Raw genomic sequence first — 16,994 nt, forward strand, 5'->3', positions numbered from 1 at the left:
GGTTTTAGAGAGGAAGGAAGGAGAGAGAGAGAGAAACATCAATGATGAGATAATCATTGATCGGCTGCCTACTGCATGCCCCCTACTGAGGATCAAACTCTCAACCCCGGGCATGTGCCCTGACTGGGAATCGAACCATGACCTCCTGGTTCATAGATCAATACTCAACCACTGAGCTATGCCAGTTGGGCTGATAGCTTATTCTTTAGACAGCAAAATTGGTCTTTAAAAATTTAAAATAGAATTATTGATTTGAGAGAGAGAGAGAGAGAGAGAGAGAGAGAAAGAGAGAGGGAGAGGGAAACATTCATTTGTTGTTCCACTTATTTATGCATGCGTTGGTTGATTCATGTATGTGCCCTGACCGGGGATTGAATCTACAACCTTCGCATATTGGATGATGCTCTAACCAACAGAGCTACCTGGCCAGGGCACAAAATTGGTCTTAATAATTTTGTTTTTTTAAGATAAAATACTCAAAATATGGTTTTAGAATCACTTCTGTATTCATTAATAATTTTTAGTACAATTTAGGCTGGGCTTGCCTTAACACATTCTTAAGGATGCTAGTTGGAGTATTAAGAAAATAACCTTTGAAATAATTCCCTAAACATTAAAAAAATTAGAGTTTGACTTTTCCTAGGTAATATTAATTATCCAACACTTTACTTTAAATTTTAATGCATTAGCAGTTTGTGTTTGGTTTTATAACTCTACTTTTTTTTTTTTTTTTTTTTTACAGTTTTCATAAAGGTCTATTTCATTTTTGATGGGTAGCACATTTAACAGTTAAATACATTAAATAATGTACAGGTGACTGCAGGACTGCTGCATTGGTAACTAGATAAACAATTCAACTAGAAACCAGCTACTAAGTAACTGTCTACATACATATTTAAAACATAGCTCTTGTTTAGCTCATCCTGTTTTAATCACCTTCTTGGAGGGAAAAAAGCCTGCTGGTCACACTGGAAATATATTTAGGCCAAATCTTTTTTTTTTTTTTTTAAATATATTCTATTGATTTTTTACAGAGAGGAAGGGAGAGAGATAGAGAGTTAGAAACATCGATGAGAGAGGAACATCGATCAGCTGCCTCCTGCACATCCCCCACTGGGGAAGTGCCTGCAACCCAGGTACATGCCCTTGACCGGAATCGAACCTGGGACCTTTCAGTCCGCAGGCCGATGCTCTATCCGCTGAGCCAAACCGGCTTTGGCTAGGCCAAATCTTTTGATATCCATTCCCAGAGATTGCTTTCAGCTGTATTAAGTCTCCAACTCCAGGGCAAGCCCCAGTTTGTGGCCACCAGAATTAATGCTCTTCCCATCTACCAGAGCAGACAGTATAAGCTTCACACCAGGCCTCAGAGTCTGAGTGTAGCCCACTCCAATTAAACTAGAGTTGTTGGCTTTTGCAGAAATGGAAGCAGTGGGATCCAACTGATACTTAGCTGCAATACCAAAGCAAGTGCTGTTGGTACCTGAAGTCCAAGCAAGGTTTACTGAAGTGTCAAGATCTTCACATCCTTTCTGATAAACTGAGCCTCCAAATTCTGTCCCATCATTGACATCAGTGTGTAGCTGGAAGTCCCCAGTCCTATAGCCCACTGCAAAGTTATTCCATGTCAGCTTTGATTTGGCACTGTCCAAGGTCGTCTGGCATCCAGCAAGCCAGCCCTCGTAACCAAAGACAGCTGAACCATGGATTGCAGGTCCAGCAAAATCAAAGTCAACACCACATCCAAGGTTCATCCATTCCCTCTTGTAAGAAGACTTGATTTTACCACTTTTCTTTCCTGTGTTTGGTGAAAAGGTGTTATCAAGTGTCAGTTTCAAACCTTGACAGATCGGGTCTTCAATTGCGATTTCTGTTCCCATAGTATTATCAGTGTTCCATTTCTCTGTGAAAGTCAGACCATACTCACACCATTTATATTTGGTCTCTAAGGTCCCAGTAACTTTACCAGTGTCTGTATTAGATGAACCAGATGTTGAGAATTCCACACCACTGCATGACTTTGTTTTCACGTCAAGTTTCACCAACCCAAAGCCAAATCCTTTGTTGAAAATATCTCTGTCAGCTTTGCTGAGGTTAGCATATGATGGAGGAATACACATTGGCTGTGTGCAGCTCTGTCCGTAGGTCACCATGGTGAGGTTGTGGGAAGAGGTGGTCTATTGATCTCTTGGGGGGGCTGTGCCGCCACTCAATTTGCAGCTGCTCGACTCGCTTGGCGTCAAGCTGCGGCTGCTGTGGTGGAGGGTGAAGTGAAGGAGACACCGTTCCGCCCTCTGCAACCCTAACTCTACTCTTTTATATGAAATTAGAGGCCTGGTGCATGAATTCGTGCACCAGTGTGGACCCTTGGCTTGGCCTGCGGGATTGGGCTGAAACCGGCTCTCCGACATCCCCCGAGGGGTCTCAGATTGTGAGAGGGCGCAGGCCAGGTTAAGGGACCCCACTGGTGCACAATCAGGGCTGGGGAGGTACGTGGGGAGGTTGGTTGGACAGCCGGGGAGGGACCGCGGGAGGGCTGCAAGGCATGTCCAGCCCATCATGCTCAGTCCTGATTGGCTGGACCTCAGCAGCAAGCTAACCTACCAGTGGGAGCCTCTGCCCCCTGGTGGTCAGTGCATGTTATAGCAAGCGGTTGAGCAGCCTTAGCATATTATTAGCATACTAGGGGCCCGGTGCACGAAATTCGTGCACTGGGTGTGTGTGTGGGGGGAGTGTCCCTCAGCCCAGCCTGCCCCCTCTCACATACTGGGAGCCCTCAGGCGTTGACCCCAGCCCAGGCCTGACGCCTCTGACAGAGGCGTCAGGCCTGGGCTGGGGGCAGAACCAGTGATGGGGGGAAATGAGGGTCCCCTGCTGGGCGGGAGAGTGGGTTGGGGGCAAGTCGCCCTGCCGGCCCGCGTGATTGGGTCCCGGGCGACCACCGGCACTCACGCCCCCAACCTGCTCTCCCGGGTTGAGGGCGTGAGTGCAGGCAGACGCCGCAGCCGCCCCGCTGGCTCGCGTCCCGGTTTGCCGGCCGGATCGGGTCCCGGGCGACCGCTGGCACTCACGCCCCCAACCCACTCTCGCGGGTTGGCTGCGTGAGTGCAGGCGGACGCTGCAGCCACCCCGCCGGCCCCGTGTGATCGGGTCCCGGGCGACCGCCGCAGCCGCCCCGCCAGCTCGCGTCTGGGTTTGCTGGCCGGATCGGGTCCTGGGCGACCACTGGCACTCACGCCGCCAACCCGCTCTTGCGGGTTGGCGGCTTGAGTGCGGGCGGATGCCGCAGCCGCCCCGCCGGCTCGCGTCCAAGTCTGCCAGCCGGATTGGGTCCCGGGCGACCGCTGCAGCCGCCCTGCAGGCCCGCGTGATCGGGTGCCGGACGACCACCGGCACTCACGCCCTCAACCCGCTCTCGCGGGTTGAGGGTGTGAGTGCAGGCAGACGCCGCAGCCACCCCGCCGGCTCGCGTCCGGGTCTACCGGCGGGATCAGGTCTCGGGCGACTGCTGGCACTCACACCCCCAACCTGCTCTCTGATGGCGCTGTACCATCCTGCCTGCAATATGCAAATTAGCCGCCATCTTTTTTGGCGGTTAACTGCCATCTTAGTTGGTAGTTAATTTGCATATCTCACTGATTAGCCAATGAAAAAGGTATCGGTCGTACGCCAATTACCATTTTTCTCTTTTATTAGTATAGGATTACACTTTGATTGGTTGAACCGACAATCGACAACTGGACACTAAACATATTAGGCTTTTATTATATGGGATAACAGTCCAAATATGTTTGCACAAGAATATTAAGCTTTGTTATGTACACCTAATTTTGGCTTCCTATTTAGGAATAGTAGAATGGGAGAATTAAGGAAGCACTCACTTGAATATAAAATTATTGTTTCTTATTAATGTAGTATAATACTTTTATGTACTTGTATTACTTCTATATATGTGTATTAGTTTTGTATGCTGTTGATTGTCCCCACTTTATTTTTAATTTATTTTTAATATTTCTATTTATTTCAGAGAGGAAGAACATCAACGATGAGAGAGAATCATTGATTGGCTGCCTCCTGCATGCCCCACACTGGGGATTGAGCCTACAACCTGGGCATGTGCCCTGACCAGGAATCGAACCAGAACCTCCTGGTTCACCGGTCGACACTTAACCACTGAGCCATGCCAGTTGGGCGATTGTCCCCACTTTAGAAATGCATAGTCAATTTTTAATTCTAGTCTGGATTGCATTCAGTAGAACATAGGACCACTTTTCTAACTTGTCTTGGTGCTGTAGGCCCAGGAAATATGAACAATATTAGCTCTGTAAAACATTTAAGAAGGAAATCTCTACTGATTTTATATTTAGATTGAGAATAGGATTTCTGGATTACCTGTGCCAGTAGTCTCTTTCATTAGTGTGGAATAATAGGAATTAATGAACATTTTATTGCTTAATAACTTATATTGTTTTATTAAACAATTGTAAAACTAAAATATTTTCACTTAACCGTGATTATAATAGGTGTAAAATATAGGTTATGTATAATGTACACAGAGATTCTTGAAAATAGTATATAGAAAAATTAAAGATTAGCTCTCAATTACCAATAGTAGATATTTTCATTATCTGGAGAAGAAAAATCACATGGGTAGATAGTTGAAATTGCTGTTTTTAACTGTGAAACCAGGAATATAATTATCCTGTAGTAAAACCTCAAAGAGACCTGCTTAGTGAGGGCTTGTTAGGCTTGTTAATTATCTCTTCCAAACCCTTTTTATTTTGAAGGGTGGTTCATAATTTATAAAATAGTGTCTTCTTCTCATTTCAAAGAATGAAACCTACTGTTACCGGACTGAGGGTCTGTTCATCTGTGCGCATCAAAGCCCAATCAAACAAGCACAGGAGTGTGCAGCAAAGACAGTAGAGGTTTATTAGTTGAGGAAATGGCACCAAGCCCAGAGTCACAGGTAAGCCAGTGCTAAAAGACCTGGCTCCCCGATGGCTTCCAGGGGATGGGTTAACATAAGGGAAAAGTCACTAATCATGTGGCTAAAGGAGTTGGAATCTTGGGCTTTCCTGATTGGTTGAGGCCAGAGCAGGGAGTAGTTGATCACTGCATCAGGTCCTGAGGTCCAGCCATGACATTGTTCTGTCTGGTTTCATGAGGGTGTGGTCTGTAGGGCCCTTTTGCTTTCATTGGTCGGGGGTGAAACACATCTGAAGTAAATGTTATCTTTAGCTTGACTTAAGACTCTGTTTCTGTGGTCAACAGACCTGAGGTTTTGTTCTTAAGACAGCTTGATACTGACCAGAAACCCATGGTCCTGAGGGTTTAATAATTAAGGGAGTGGATATTCTAGGGAGAAGAGGCAGGTGTGCTGCATGAGGTCAGTTTGAATCAAAAGGAAAGAAAGGAGAAAAGGTCATATTAAAGAAACGAAGTTTCTGCAGTTACGCTACTGAGAAATGATGTCTTTTCCCTAAACTCAGAACAATTAATTGTATCATGGATACATGTTTGTTGATACAATAAATTAGTATCATGGAAAGCAATTAAATTGACCCTGTAGGTACAGTGTGTCAATGTAAGAAACATTCAGACCTGTATAGAATTTGAATATGTTTATTTGAGTCAGACTGACAATTGTTGCTGGGAAGCAAAATCTCAATGGCTTGAGAAAATGCTCCAGAGAATGGCAGTTTTGCTTCTTATTTTATACACTAGAGGCCTGGTGTATGAAATTCATGTACGGGTGGGGTCCCTAGGCCTGCTGGCGATCAGGGCTGTCTTGCCCAGTCCCAATTGGGGCCGGGCCTGGGGGCCTCCCGGCTGTTGGATGGGGCTGCTGGATGGGGAAGGGACCGAGGGAGATTGGCTGGCCATGCGAGGTTGGCTGTGGGAGCACACTGACCACCAGGGGGCAGCTCCTGCATTGAGCGTCTGCCCCCTGCTGGTCAATACACGTCATAGCGACTGGTTGATAGGTCGTTCGGTCATAATGGTTGCTTAGGCTTTTATATATATAGACTAGTGGCCTGGTGCACAAAAATTTGTGCACTCCACTTGGGGTGGGGGGAGTGTCCCTCAGCCCGGCCTGCACCCTCTCCAATCTGGGACCTCTGGAAGGATGTCCTACTGCTGGTTTACAGGGATCGGGCCTAAACTGGCAGTAGGACATCCCTCTCACAATCTGGGACTGCTGGCTCCTAACCACTTACCTGCCTGCCTGCCTGCCTGATTGCCCCTAACCATTCTGCCTGCCAGCCTGCTTGCCTCCAACTTCCCCCCGCCGCCAGCCTACTTGCCCCCAAATGCCCCCTGCCAGCCTGATCACCCCCAACTGCCCCCTGTACCAGTGTGCTCACCCCAACTACCCCCCCCTGCCGGCCTGCTCGCCCCTGACTGCCCCCTCTGCTGGCCTGCTTGCTCCCAACTGCCCCTCTGCTAGCCTGCTCACTCCAAATGGCTCCATCTTCTATTTCATTTGTATCCTTTCCACCCCTAAGTTAATGTCATGTCCTTAATATGTGGTTATGAGAGGTCTCTGTGACTGTGCTGGGAAATCTTTCACATTTCTCTTTCCTTTCCTTTCATCTCAGGATAACTGAGCTCTGCGATTTGTTTGGGACCAAAGGCCCTGGGAATACAATGCTGAGCCCTCTGAACTCATTTTATTCTTTATTGTATTATTTGATTCTTGGGGCTGAATTAAACATGAAAACCGAAGAAAATATACCCTTAGATATAGAATCTGAGTCATTACCCGGAGATTTCTGTGGGAGTTGACACTGAGGCATGAGACACGTGTTTATTGGTCAGTTTCCTCAACTATGGAATGAAGGTTGATCCTGCCCCTCGGATCCTTTGGAGTTTGGATATGATGCATCCAGAGGGATTAACTGGCAGCTCTGAGAGTAAGATCAGAAGTCAACAGACACTTGTTTCCTTTACCCAGACAGAGTTAGAAAAACACAACTCCTTTTATCATAATAGCAGCAAGGGCCATGCCTGTGGGAGGAGGAGCAGGGAACCAGGGCTTCCCCCTTGCTCCTTCCCCGCCCTCCCTCCCTCCATCCCTGCACTGGTCCAGCTGCTAACGCTGAACCGCTCAACTCAGGCTCTGGCCCCGCCCATGTCACAGGGAGGAGCATGCGTAGTTTCTTGCAGACACAGAAGCAGCTGTGGAGTAGGGAGGTGGCGGTTATTCCCCTGAGCAGGCGCTAAAGTCCATGTTGAAGTCTCCACTCTGGAGCCTGCGAGTCCGAGTCCTGGGAGGCTGCCCAGTGGAGGCGCCACATTCCTTTCAGTAGAAACTGAAGATTAATGGGAGCCTGCCGGCCGAGGGGAAGGACCAGGAGGTCTGCCTTGCGTCCATTTGCCAATCCCCAGTCCCACTTTGCTGATCATGCCTCCTGAGCCCTGTGCCGGCCGGGGCTGCACATGGGGCGGGGCCACTGCGATCGCCTCGCCCGCCTGAGCCCCTTGCTGCCCGGGCGGGCGCACATAGGGGCCTGGATGGCGGCTCCCGCTGTCCCACCCTGCCTACAGTATGCAAATTAGCCGCCATCTTTGTTGGCAGTTAATTTGCATATTGCTCTGATTAGCCAATGAGAGGCATAGCGAAGGTATGGTCAATTGCTATGTTTGTCTATTATTAGATAGGATTACAAGCAAAACAGAAGCTAAGTTGGTTACATGAAATCCATTGGTGATAGACTAGGGAGGTGGGACAAAGCAAAGCAGGGAAACCTCTGAGATTGGATAAAAGTAAAATGATAGACACATACTTCTTTTATATAGGTGGGTACAGGATAGTTAACAGTCAACAACTCAATAATAACGAGGGAACTTGTGATCTCTGTTCCTGTGTGGTATCTATGCTTTGAGGGGTGTGGAAAAGGAAATTACTTTGCTATTTCAAGGGTATGTTATAGATGCAAAGGACAACAGACAGGCTCAATTGAGATGAAAATTGACCTTTGTTGGGGAAGATCTTTGTCAGAGGAGAGAGAGAGAGAGAGAGAGAGAGAGAGAGAGAGAGAGAGAGAGAGAGGCAGGTTGGGGGGAGAGAGATGTTGGAGAGAGGTACGTTTAGTTTGTAGTCACATCTTCTTGTGAATGAAGACTACCTACCATAAACTGCTTTTAGTTAAAAAGTTTTAATTTCAGACCATCCTTCGTGGTTATTTTAGGTCTCTGAGTTTGTAAGGCTGCCATGCAGGCCTTCCCTTCCCATGTCAGGTTCAGTAAGTAGCCTCTTTTCTTCCATAAGTGGCTTTTTTAAAAAAAATATATTTTATTGATTTTCTACAGAAAGGAAGGGAAATGAATAGAGAGTTAGAAACATTGATGAGTGAGAAACATCAATCAGCTGCCTCCTGCACACCCCCCACTGGGGATGCCCACAACCAAGGTACATGCCCTTGACTGGAATCGAACCTGGGACCCTTGAGTTCGCAGGCTGACGCTCTATCCACTGAGCCAAACCAGTTAGGGCCATAAGTGGCTTTTCAAAAAAATATGTTTTACTTATTTATTACCAATTTTAATTCTCACGTGAGGATATCTGTATTTTTTCTTTTTTTTCATTGATTTTAGAGAGATGGAGATGGGGAGAGAGAGAGCGAGAGCGAGAGCGAGAGCGAGAGCGAGAGAGAGAGAGAGAGAGAGAGAGAGATATCAGTTGCCTACTGCACACGCTCCAACTGGGGATCAAACCTGCAGCCTGGGTATGTGCCCTAGCTGGGCATTGAATCCTCCACCTTTCACTGTATGGATGATGTTCCAATCAACCTAGCCTCTCTGCCCAGGCCTAAAAAAATATGTTTTAAATGTATACATTCCACGAGTGTGTTCATGTAAGCAGTTTTTGTAGGTTAAACTTTTTCCCCCAATAATGCTGACTTTGATTTTTGGTTTTGATTATTTCTTCTGGAGATGCTGAGATATTTCATTTTTAGTGTCCTCATTGGGGCAGATCTTCATATCTTGAGAGTATTAGAATGGTCATAGGTCATTTGAGGCCAAATCTGATGAATAAAGTATGTGATATGATAATGGACAATGAATGTTGTTTTAGTTAAACATGAGGCATTTTTATTTATCTTAATTGATTCTGAAAACTGTTCTAAAAGAGTTTCAAAAATTGTTTTTAGCAGTGAGTCTTCTACTTTTGTAACAGTTAAAAGCTTCTCTCTGTTGGCCTTCAGGCTAATAGCTCCTGCTGCAAATATGATAATTAGTTAGAGGAATTCTGCTTGTCCCTTGAGTTTTTGCTGGAGCAGCCCCTTGGCAGAGGGCGCCTCCCCTCTCCCCAGAAGTGGGAAATATGTACAAAATAATGACTCCCTTAAGCTGGATTTGAGAATGAGTTCTCCAATCTTCTTGTACAAGGCTTTTTGATTCAATAAACCTTTTCTTCAGTACTCTGATCTATTGAATATTGGCTTTTTCTTTGGAGCTTTTGGCACATGAATCTTGTACCTATTAACACTTTTTGGATCTCTTCGGAACCTCGCAACTCTTACACGGTTTCAGCAAAGAACTCATAACCATTGCCTATCTCAATAAATAAGTTATGGGCTCTCCCCAAGTGACTTCATTTAGATATAGATTTCCTAGATTTATGTTAGAGATATGAAGAGAGAGAGAGGGGAGGGGAGGATGAGAGAGATGAGAGAGAGAGAGAGAGAGAGAGAAAGACTGGAGAGAGAGAGATGTTGGAGAGAGGTATGTTTAGTTTGTAGTCACATACGCTTGTGAATGAAGATAGCATGTGCTTTTTGGTTAGCGAAAAAAAATCCTTCACAAGGCCAGTAACTTAGATTCTAGTTCATAAACACACAAGAATAATGTGTGTTATATACATATGAAATATTTGTGATAAGCTTACCTCAGTCAGAATAGTGTGTTTAGCTTGGGTGCTCACAGTTTCAGAGAAATCATTTTAAAATTGCTGGGCTGTTACAATTCTTGATAGTTTCTTTGTATATTTGTGTATAGTTTATTCATTCAGCAAATGTTTTCTGCACATGGTATGTGTTACAGGGTATAGTGCTGGGAGATGTGAAGACGTGAAAATGAACTAGACATGGTGTCTAGTGGGCAAGAAATTTATTGTCTTCTGCAAGAAAAAGCCTGCATATTGTATGTTATATCTTAGCAGTTATTTTAGTAAATGGTCAAGCTTTAATGTTCTTTTATTTTTTATAATACAGGGAAGTAGGGCCTGCTTCATTAAAGGAGCATTTCCAATTTATAATTTAGAAATGCTTCATGATAATGTCAAGTCAGATTATAACATCTTATGTTTAAATCAAGAAAATTAATATGTCTTTGTAGGAACAAATAAACACTAGTTTATTTGGTATTGGAGCTAGTATTATAATGGAATGCCTGTGGTGTAAGCATATTTTCTGGACCTGGCTATTTAATTTGAAGTTGCTTTAAATTTTAAGGCTGAGGTCAGTGGGACATATTAGATTGCTAATATGAAAGTGCTTGCGTAATGACTACATTCAAGGACAACATTTGTGATCAGTAGAATTTTAAGGACATTAAAGTTGCACTTTTCATTTGGACTTGGAAATTACATAATTAATGTATAAGTGCATATAAAATTTCTTAAAGAAACAATGACTGCTCTCTTATTTCAGTTTTAAGAACAGGTGACTGTAACATTACACATTGATATCTTGAGTTTATCTTTATAATAAAGTATGTTAAAATAAGGAGTAGATTAATTCTGTGGGAAGCTGAAAAGGCAGTAGATTTCAACTTTTTCAGAATGTAACTAAATGAAAAACATATTATACTTCTCTTAGGTGACAATGTTTTGTGCAGGCTAGTTCTACGTAAACAGGATTTTTGTACGTATTATCAGATAAGGGAGCTGAATTGGTTAAAAGCTACTCTGTATTAGAAATTTCATGTAAGTTATTGCAAGTATACAATGAAATAACTTTGGCCTACGTTTCCGCATATTTCAAGACGAGGTGATTGAAACTGGGAAAGGAAGACACATGACCTATATACAGTGCCACGCAGCTAATATGTGCTGAAACTGACCCCCAGACATATCTGTTATCTGTCACCATAGCCTCTGCTTGTTTGCACTATGCTGTGTAGTCCTTCATTCAAAGTTGATAATTTAAAGCCATTTCAAATAGAAATGTAATATTAATGGCTTTTATTAGAGTAGTTTTTTTTTTTTTTTGGCTGCCCAATGTTTTAAAATTTCTTCTCTTTTAGAAGTTATTGACATATGACCCTTATTAGAACTCCCCTCTTTTCAAAAAAAGTATTTTTATTGATTTCAGAGAGGAAGGGAGAGTGAGAGATAGAAACATCAGTGATGACAGAGAATCATCAATTGGCTGCCTCTTGCATGCCCCCACCTGGGATTGAGCCTGCCATGTGCCCTGACTGGGAATTGAACTGAGACTTCCTCGTTCATAGGTTGATGCTCAACCACTGTGCCACACTGGCCGGGCACTCCCCTCCAGCCTCCTCCCCCCCCATTTTTTTTTTTTTGGGGGGGGGGGCGGCGACAGAAGAGAGAAGATGGTATGTACCACTGGACTCCATACCACAGGAGCATCCTCAGTTTATTAATTTCAGCACTGAATTAGGAGTTGGAAGTAAGCGCTTCTTTTTGTTATGGAGAGCAGTGTCAGCTAAGAGCTACCTAGTCCATTCTCACCTTCTTAATTCCAGATGTAAAGTGATCTCCCAGTAGAACATAAATATATCATCATCTTGATTTTTGTGTTTTTCTTGAATCTCTAGTGAATTCAATGAAAGAATCATCCACTGTCTTAGTACAGGGCTCTTCACTTTTCTTTCACATGTACCTCCTTAATACAGTCTTGTTTTTTTTTTGTGTTTTTTTTTTTTTTTTTTTTTTTTTACCATCACTATAACTATTACATATGTATAGTATCTTAACAGTTTGTAAAACATGTTCATATTTATTGCTAATTTCATATAGCTTGTACCTGAAGAAACAGACAGGAAAGGACTTTGTTAACCTAGGCCTTTAAACACTGATTAAATATATTCTGATATTTAGATTCTGACTTAAATTATATCTATTAGGAATAAGTATTTATGAGATGTTTAGTTATGTGCTGAATAGAACATTTTTCTTAATGTAACCCAGAGTTTCCTTGCTGAAATTCTTTATTCTTTAGCCAAAAGTGATGCCTTTTATCTGAAGGTTCTGAAGTCCATCTGAATTATAGTGAAAAGTAAATACTGTTCTGATCATTTGCAGTGTCTGCAATGCAAGTGGTGACCATCAGCTTATAAAATTGAACCTTCGCATTTCTAAAGCTCACAAGTTAAACAGAGAAAGGTTATATAAAAGAGAAGCAAAGCCTTTCATGTACATTAAAATGGCAGCAATATCTGTTGATCTGTAGAATGACCTCCTTATGTGGGCATTTCAGGCTGATTTTATAAGCTTTTACTATCTGTATATATCCTTTGTGCTGAAAAACTATAGTCTTAAGATTATAATTAAAAGTACTGCTTAACTTGCCAGTAATTCACTTCACCTTCCCTTCCTAGTAGTTATTGTGGAAATAAGTTTTTTTGCGTGAACTACTAAAAATATTCTTCACAAGTCTTAATTTTTTTCTAGTTATTTTTGCCACTTTTATTTTATATAGAAAGTTGAGAATTTTATTAAAATCTGACTTTGTGTGAGCATCTGACAGCAGAGCTGTAGTAGAAATAGACATTTTTCAGGGTGTGGCTTCCAACGAAAGAGTGGTGTAGTGAATGTGCAGGGAGGACAATGGTTACTGGATCACTGAGCTGTATTCCTTCTATCAACTCTCTCCAAGAAACTCAGTTTTCAAGGACAGGAGTCTTCAAGAGGTTTGGTAGCTTCCTTACCTTTTATCTCCTCAGACAACCAAAGCAGAACAGCTGACAATGTTAGCATTTGGAGATATTTAGATGTAAATGAGACCTCTAGGCATATTGCACTGCAGTATGTATGACCAGTAACTGAGTGGACACAGTAAGCATATGACCCAGACAGCCTTTTTTTTTTTAACCAGACCTTGTGTTATAGGTAGATGTAGTTTTGGAATCCTGTAGTAGGAGTTATGGAATGGCTAGCCTGAGCTGGGACAAATTCTTTTGTGATCTCAGAAGGAACTGAGTAAAAATTTGCTCTTTACACCACATTTCCCTTTTCTTGAGGAAAGTAGGTTGGCAGTGGTGACAAAGTAAAAGATGCATTGGCTGAAGTTGAGGAAGGTGAGCAGCAATTTAACGGGGTTAAGATATGTTTTTCAAAGTGGAAATTGCAGAGGACAGACTTGATTTTTTAAATAAAACCAAAGGCTGAAATGAAAATCAATATAAGAGAATTAATTAGTGTGGTGCATATGTGTGTGCATGCATGTGCATGCGTGTGTGTGTGTGTGTGTGTGTGTGTGTGTGTGTGTGTGAATGGAAGAATCCATCATTTGGAAGGATGTAGGCAAATGTAAATGAAAAACTATTTACAGTATATGTAATTGGGTCTTAAAAATGCTTCAATTTGGAAGGCAATTGACATATATATATTTGATTGCCATTATGTTATGCATAACTTTCTGGAAAACTTTCACTGTTACTTTTGTGACTTCAGGGATAAATACATCTCGTAGAAGTATATTAACGTTGGGTTTGTCACCTAAAAGTGGAGCTGAATATGTACTTTATTAAGGAAAGCATTGTGGTAAATAAAGATATTGCATAGCTTCATTGGCATATTGTGATAAGTTTTTTCTATATTTTAAAATTTTTTATTCATTTTTCAAGAAAGTATTTCCTTATTTTCATTTCTCTTTCCTTTTCCACTATCTTTTATTTACTTATTTATTTTTTTAAAAATATATTTTATTGATTTTTTACAGAGAGGAAGGGAGAGAGATAGAGAGCTAGAAACATCGATGAGAGAGAAACATCGATCAGCTGCCTCCTGCACTTCTCCTACTGGGGATGTGCCCGCAACCCAGGTACATGCCCTTGACCGGAATTGAACCTGGGACCTTTCAGTCCGCAAGCCGACGCTCTATCCACTGAGCCAAACCGGTTTCGGCTACTTATTTATTTTTATATATTTGTATTGATTTCAGAGAGGAAGGGAGAGGGAGAGAGAGATAGAAACATAAATGATGAGAGAGAATCATTGGTCGGCTGCCTCCTGCACTCCCCCTACTGTGGATCGAGCCTGCAACCCAGCATGTATCCTTGACTGGAGTCGAACCTGGGACCCTTCCGTCCACCCACCAACGCTCTATCCACCAAGCCAAACCAGCTAGGGCTATTTTTAAAAATTGTAAACAACTTTATTGAAGTATAACTTCCATTATATTTAATCATAAAACCCATTTTACCTATACAGTCTTAAAAAGGAGGTTGTCTTTACTTTAAAATGAGTTCAAGATGACTGAGAAATGGGAGGGCATTGCTTTTCATTACATAAGGAATTATATGCCTTATAATAAAAAACTGAAAAAAACTCTTTACAAGGTCCTAAAATGTAAATTAAATATGCTAAAATTTTCTTTATATTTTGCAGTCTTTTAGTAGAATGAAACATTTCTTAGGATAATTTAATTTGAATAGTGTTTAAAATAAATACAAAATTTAAAGAAAATGGGCATTTGTACTAGTATGTCTTCTTGGGAAAAGTGTTTATTCAGGTCCTCTACATTTTTTAATTGGATTGTTGGCTTGGTGTTGAGTTGTATGAGTTCTTTTATATATTTTGGATATTAATCTCTTGTCAGAGCTGTTGTTTGTAAATATTTTCTCCCATTCAATTGGTTGCCTTTATATTTTGTTGGTAGTTTCTTTTGCTGTGCAAAGCATTTTTGTTCGATATAGTCCCATTTGTTTATTTTTGCCTTTGGGGTCAGATTCATAAACTCTTCTCTAAGACCAAGGTTTATAAGTTTAGTACCTGTGTTTTCTTCTATGTAATAATTTGTTTCAGATCTTATATTTAGGTCTTTGATCCATTTTGCATTAATTTTTGTACATGAGAATGCTACTCAGCTGTATGAATATATGAAATACAAAATACTGCCATTTGTGACAACATGGATGGACCTTGAGAATATTATGCTAAGCGAAATAAGTTAGTCAGAAAAAGCTAAGAACCATCTGATTTCATTTATATGTGGGATATTAAAAAATCTAATGGACACAGACATGCTCCTCTTGTCCATAGGAGGTGACTGAGGTGGGAGTTTTTGACTCTAAAGAAACATTGGTGACCAGAGGGAAGTGGGGTGGAGGCTAGTAAAGTGTAAAGTATCAAAATACAAGGTGACGGAAGATGATTTGACTTTGGGTGTTACACACACAATGTGATATACAGACCATGTATCATGGAAATCTACACTTGAAACCTATATAATCCTATTAACCAATGTCACCTCAATAAATTTAATAAAAAAATAAAAAATAAAAAAAACATGGCCAGGTGATAAATTATCATGAAAGCGCCACTTAAAAATCTATTTTGTTGTCATATTTGGTCTTGGGAATAAACATTTTTTTTGAGATGTTAACACTTTGTGTAAATAGTGTTGTTTCTTTTTGGTCTTAATTAAAAATTTTAGTGGCTTTGGATGAAAAAAATGATGTAGTTTTAGCTCTTGGACAATAGATGGCAGTATTTTATTACATGATCACTGACTATAACATACATGAAAAGTGAATTTCATGGTACAAATAATCTTTTGATAAAATTATTTGATGTCATTAAATTAGTTAACACTTTATTTTTATTTATTTATTGCTTTTGAAACTGTTTACTAGTATTTATATATTTATATAAGAATTGAACAACTAGACCTTTGCCGAGGCAGCATGATCCTGTGCAGGTATCAGTCTGCAGTATGTATGTTGGAGACCAGATGTGAAACAGTTCAGTCATTGACTTGCTTCTTGATATCTTCGTTGCTCTGTTGCCCTGACTATGCTTGTCCTAGAACAGTGATGGAGAACCCATGACACGTGTGTCAGAGGTGACATGCGAACTCATTTTTTTGGTTGATTTTTCTTTGTAAAATAGCATTTAAATATATAAAATAAATATCAAAAATATAACTTTGTTTTACTATGGTTGCAAATATCAAAAATTTTCTATATGTGACACGGCACCAGAGTTAAGTTAGGGTTTTTCAAAATGCCGACACGCCGAGCTCAAAAGGTTCGCCATCATTGTCCTAGAATGTGGTCCTTGTCCTCTTGCCTATAGGAGGCGACTGAGGTGAGAGTTTTTGACTCTAAGGACAAACATGTGTTACTTTACCATTAGATTGCTTTCATGCTAGACTAAAATCTAACCTTCACATAAAATGCAATTTGAATTGCTTATTAATCCCCAAATCTGTTTACATGTATTTAGGTTAAAGAGGCTTAATATTAAAAGAGGATGGAGTAAACTACAGCCCTTAAAAATGTCCCACCCATTCCTACGTTACCAGCATGTGTTGATGGTTAATTTAAGGGGAGCTGATTTGAATATCAGCCATTTTGAGACACTTTCCTTTTAGTCCTTCCTTCAGTGTAGCTTGATGATTCTCAAATTTAAGAATTTCTTTGAATTTAGTATTATGTACATAGATCAATGTATATTATATATATGTGATTTAAAGGCCTTTTTTTTGTAGTAATTGTGACTGTACATTAGATCGCCTAATCTGATTATTTTAGATCCTTACTCCTTCTATACACTGTAGCTCTGCTTACACTGCTGCCATCCAGCTCATTTCCCCTGTCTTAGAGACACAGAGAGCGTGGTACCCTAGCTAGTTCCAATCTTAGAGTAATTTATCTGTTTTATATTATCTCTCCCAAGGCATGTGAGTTCCTTCTATCTTAGTCATCTTTACTTTTGACATGTCAGAGAGATTATTGATTAGTGATGAAGAGCAGACTGTAGTCAGCTATTAATATTAAGCCAAACAGTAAAACCA

General features: G+C 41.3%; 2 protein-coding genes across 6 annotated transcripts in view; one reads left to right on the top strand and one right to left on the bottom strand.

The window, feature by feature from the left end:
* The window catches only part of CDKAL1 (CDK5 regulatory subunit associated protein 1 like 1), a 684,969-nt gene that overhangs the window by 23,333 nt on the left and 644,642 nt on the right, over positions 1-16,994 (top strand). The window lies entirely within an intron of this gene.
* Positions 1,245-2,217, bottom strand: LOC132230769 (voltage-dependent anion-selective channel protein 2-like). The gene has a single exon (XM_059688755.1). The coding sequence runs from the start codon at positions 2,151-2,153 to the stop codon at positions 1,269-1,271; it is 885 nt and encodes a 294-aa protein (XP_059544738.1). The 5' UTR covers positions 2,154-2,217; the 3' UTR covers positions 1,245-1,268.

The sequence above is a fragment of the Myotis daubentonii genome, chromosome 3 (genome assembly GCF_963259705.1).
Source record: "Myotis daubentonii chromosome 3, mMyoDau2.1, whole genome shotgun sequence".
NCBI classification, from domain to species: Eukaryota; Metazoa; Chordata; class Mammalia; order Chiroptera; family Vespertilionidae; genus Myotis; species Myotis daubentonii.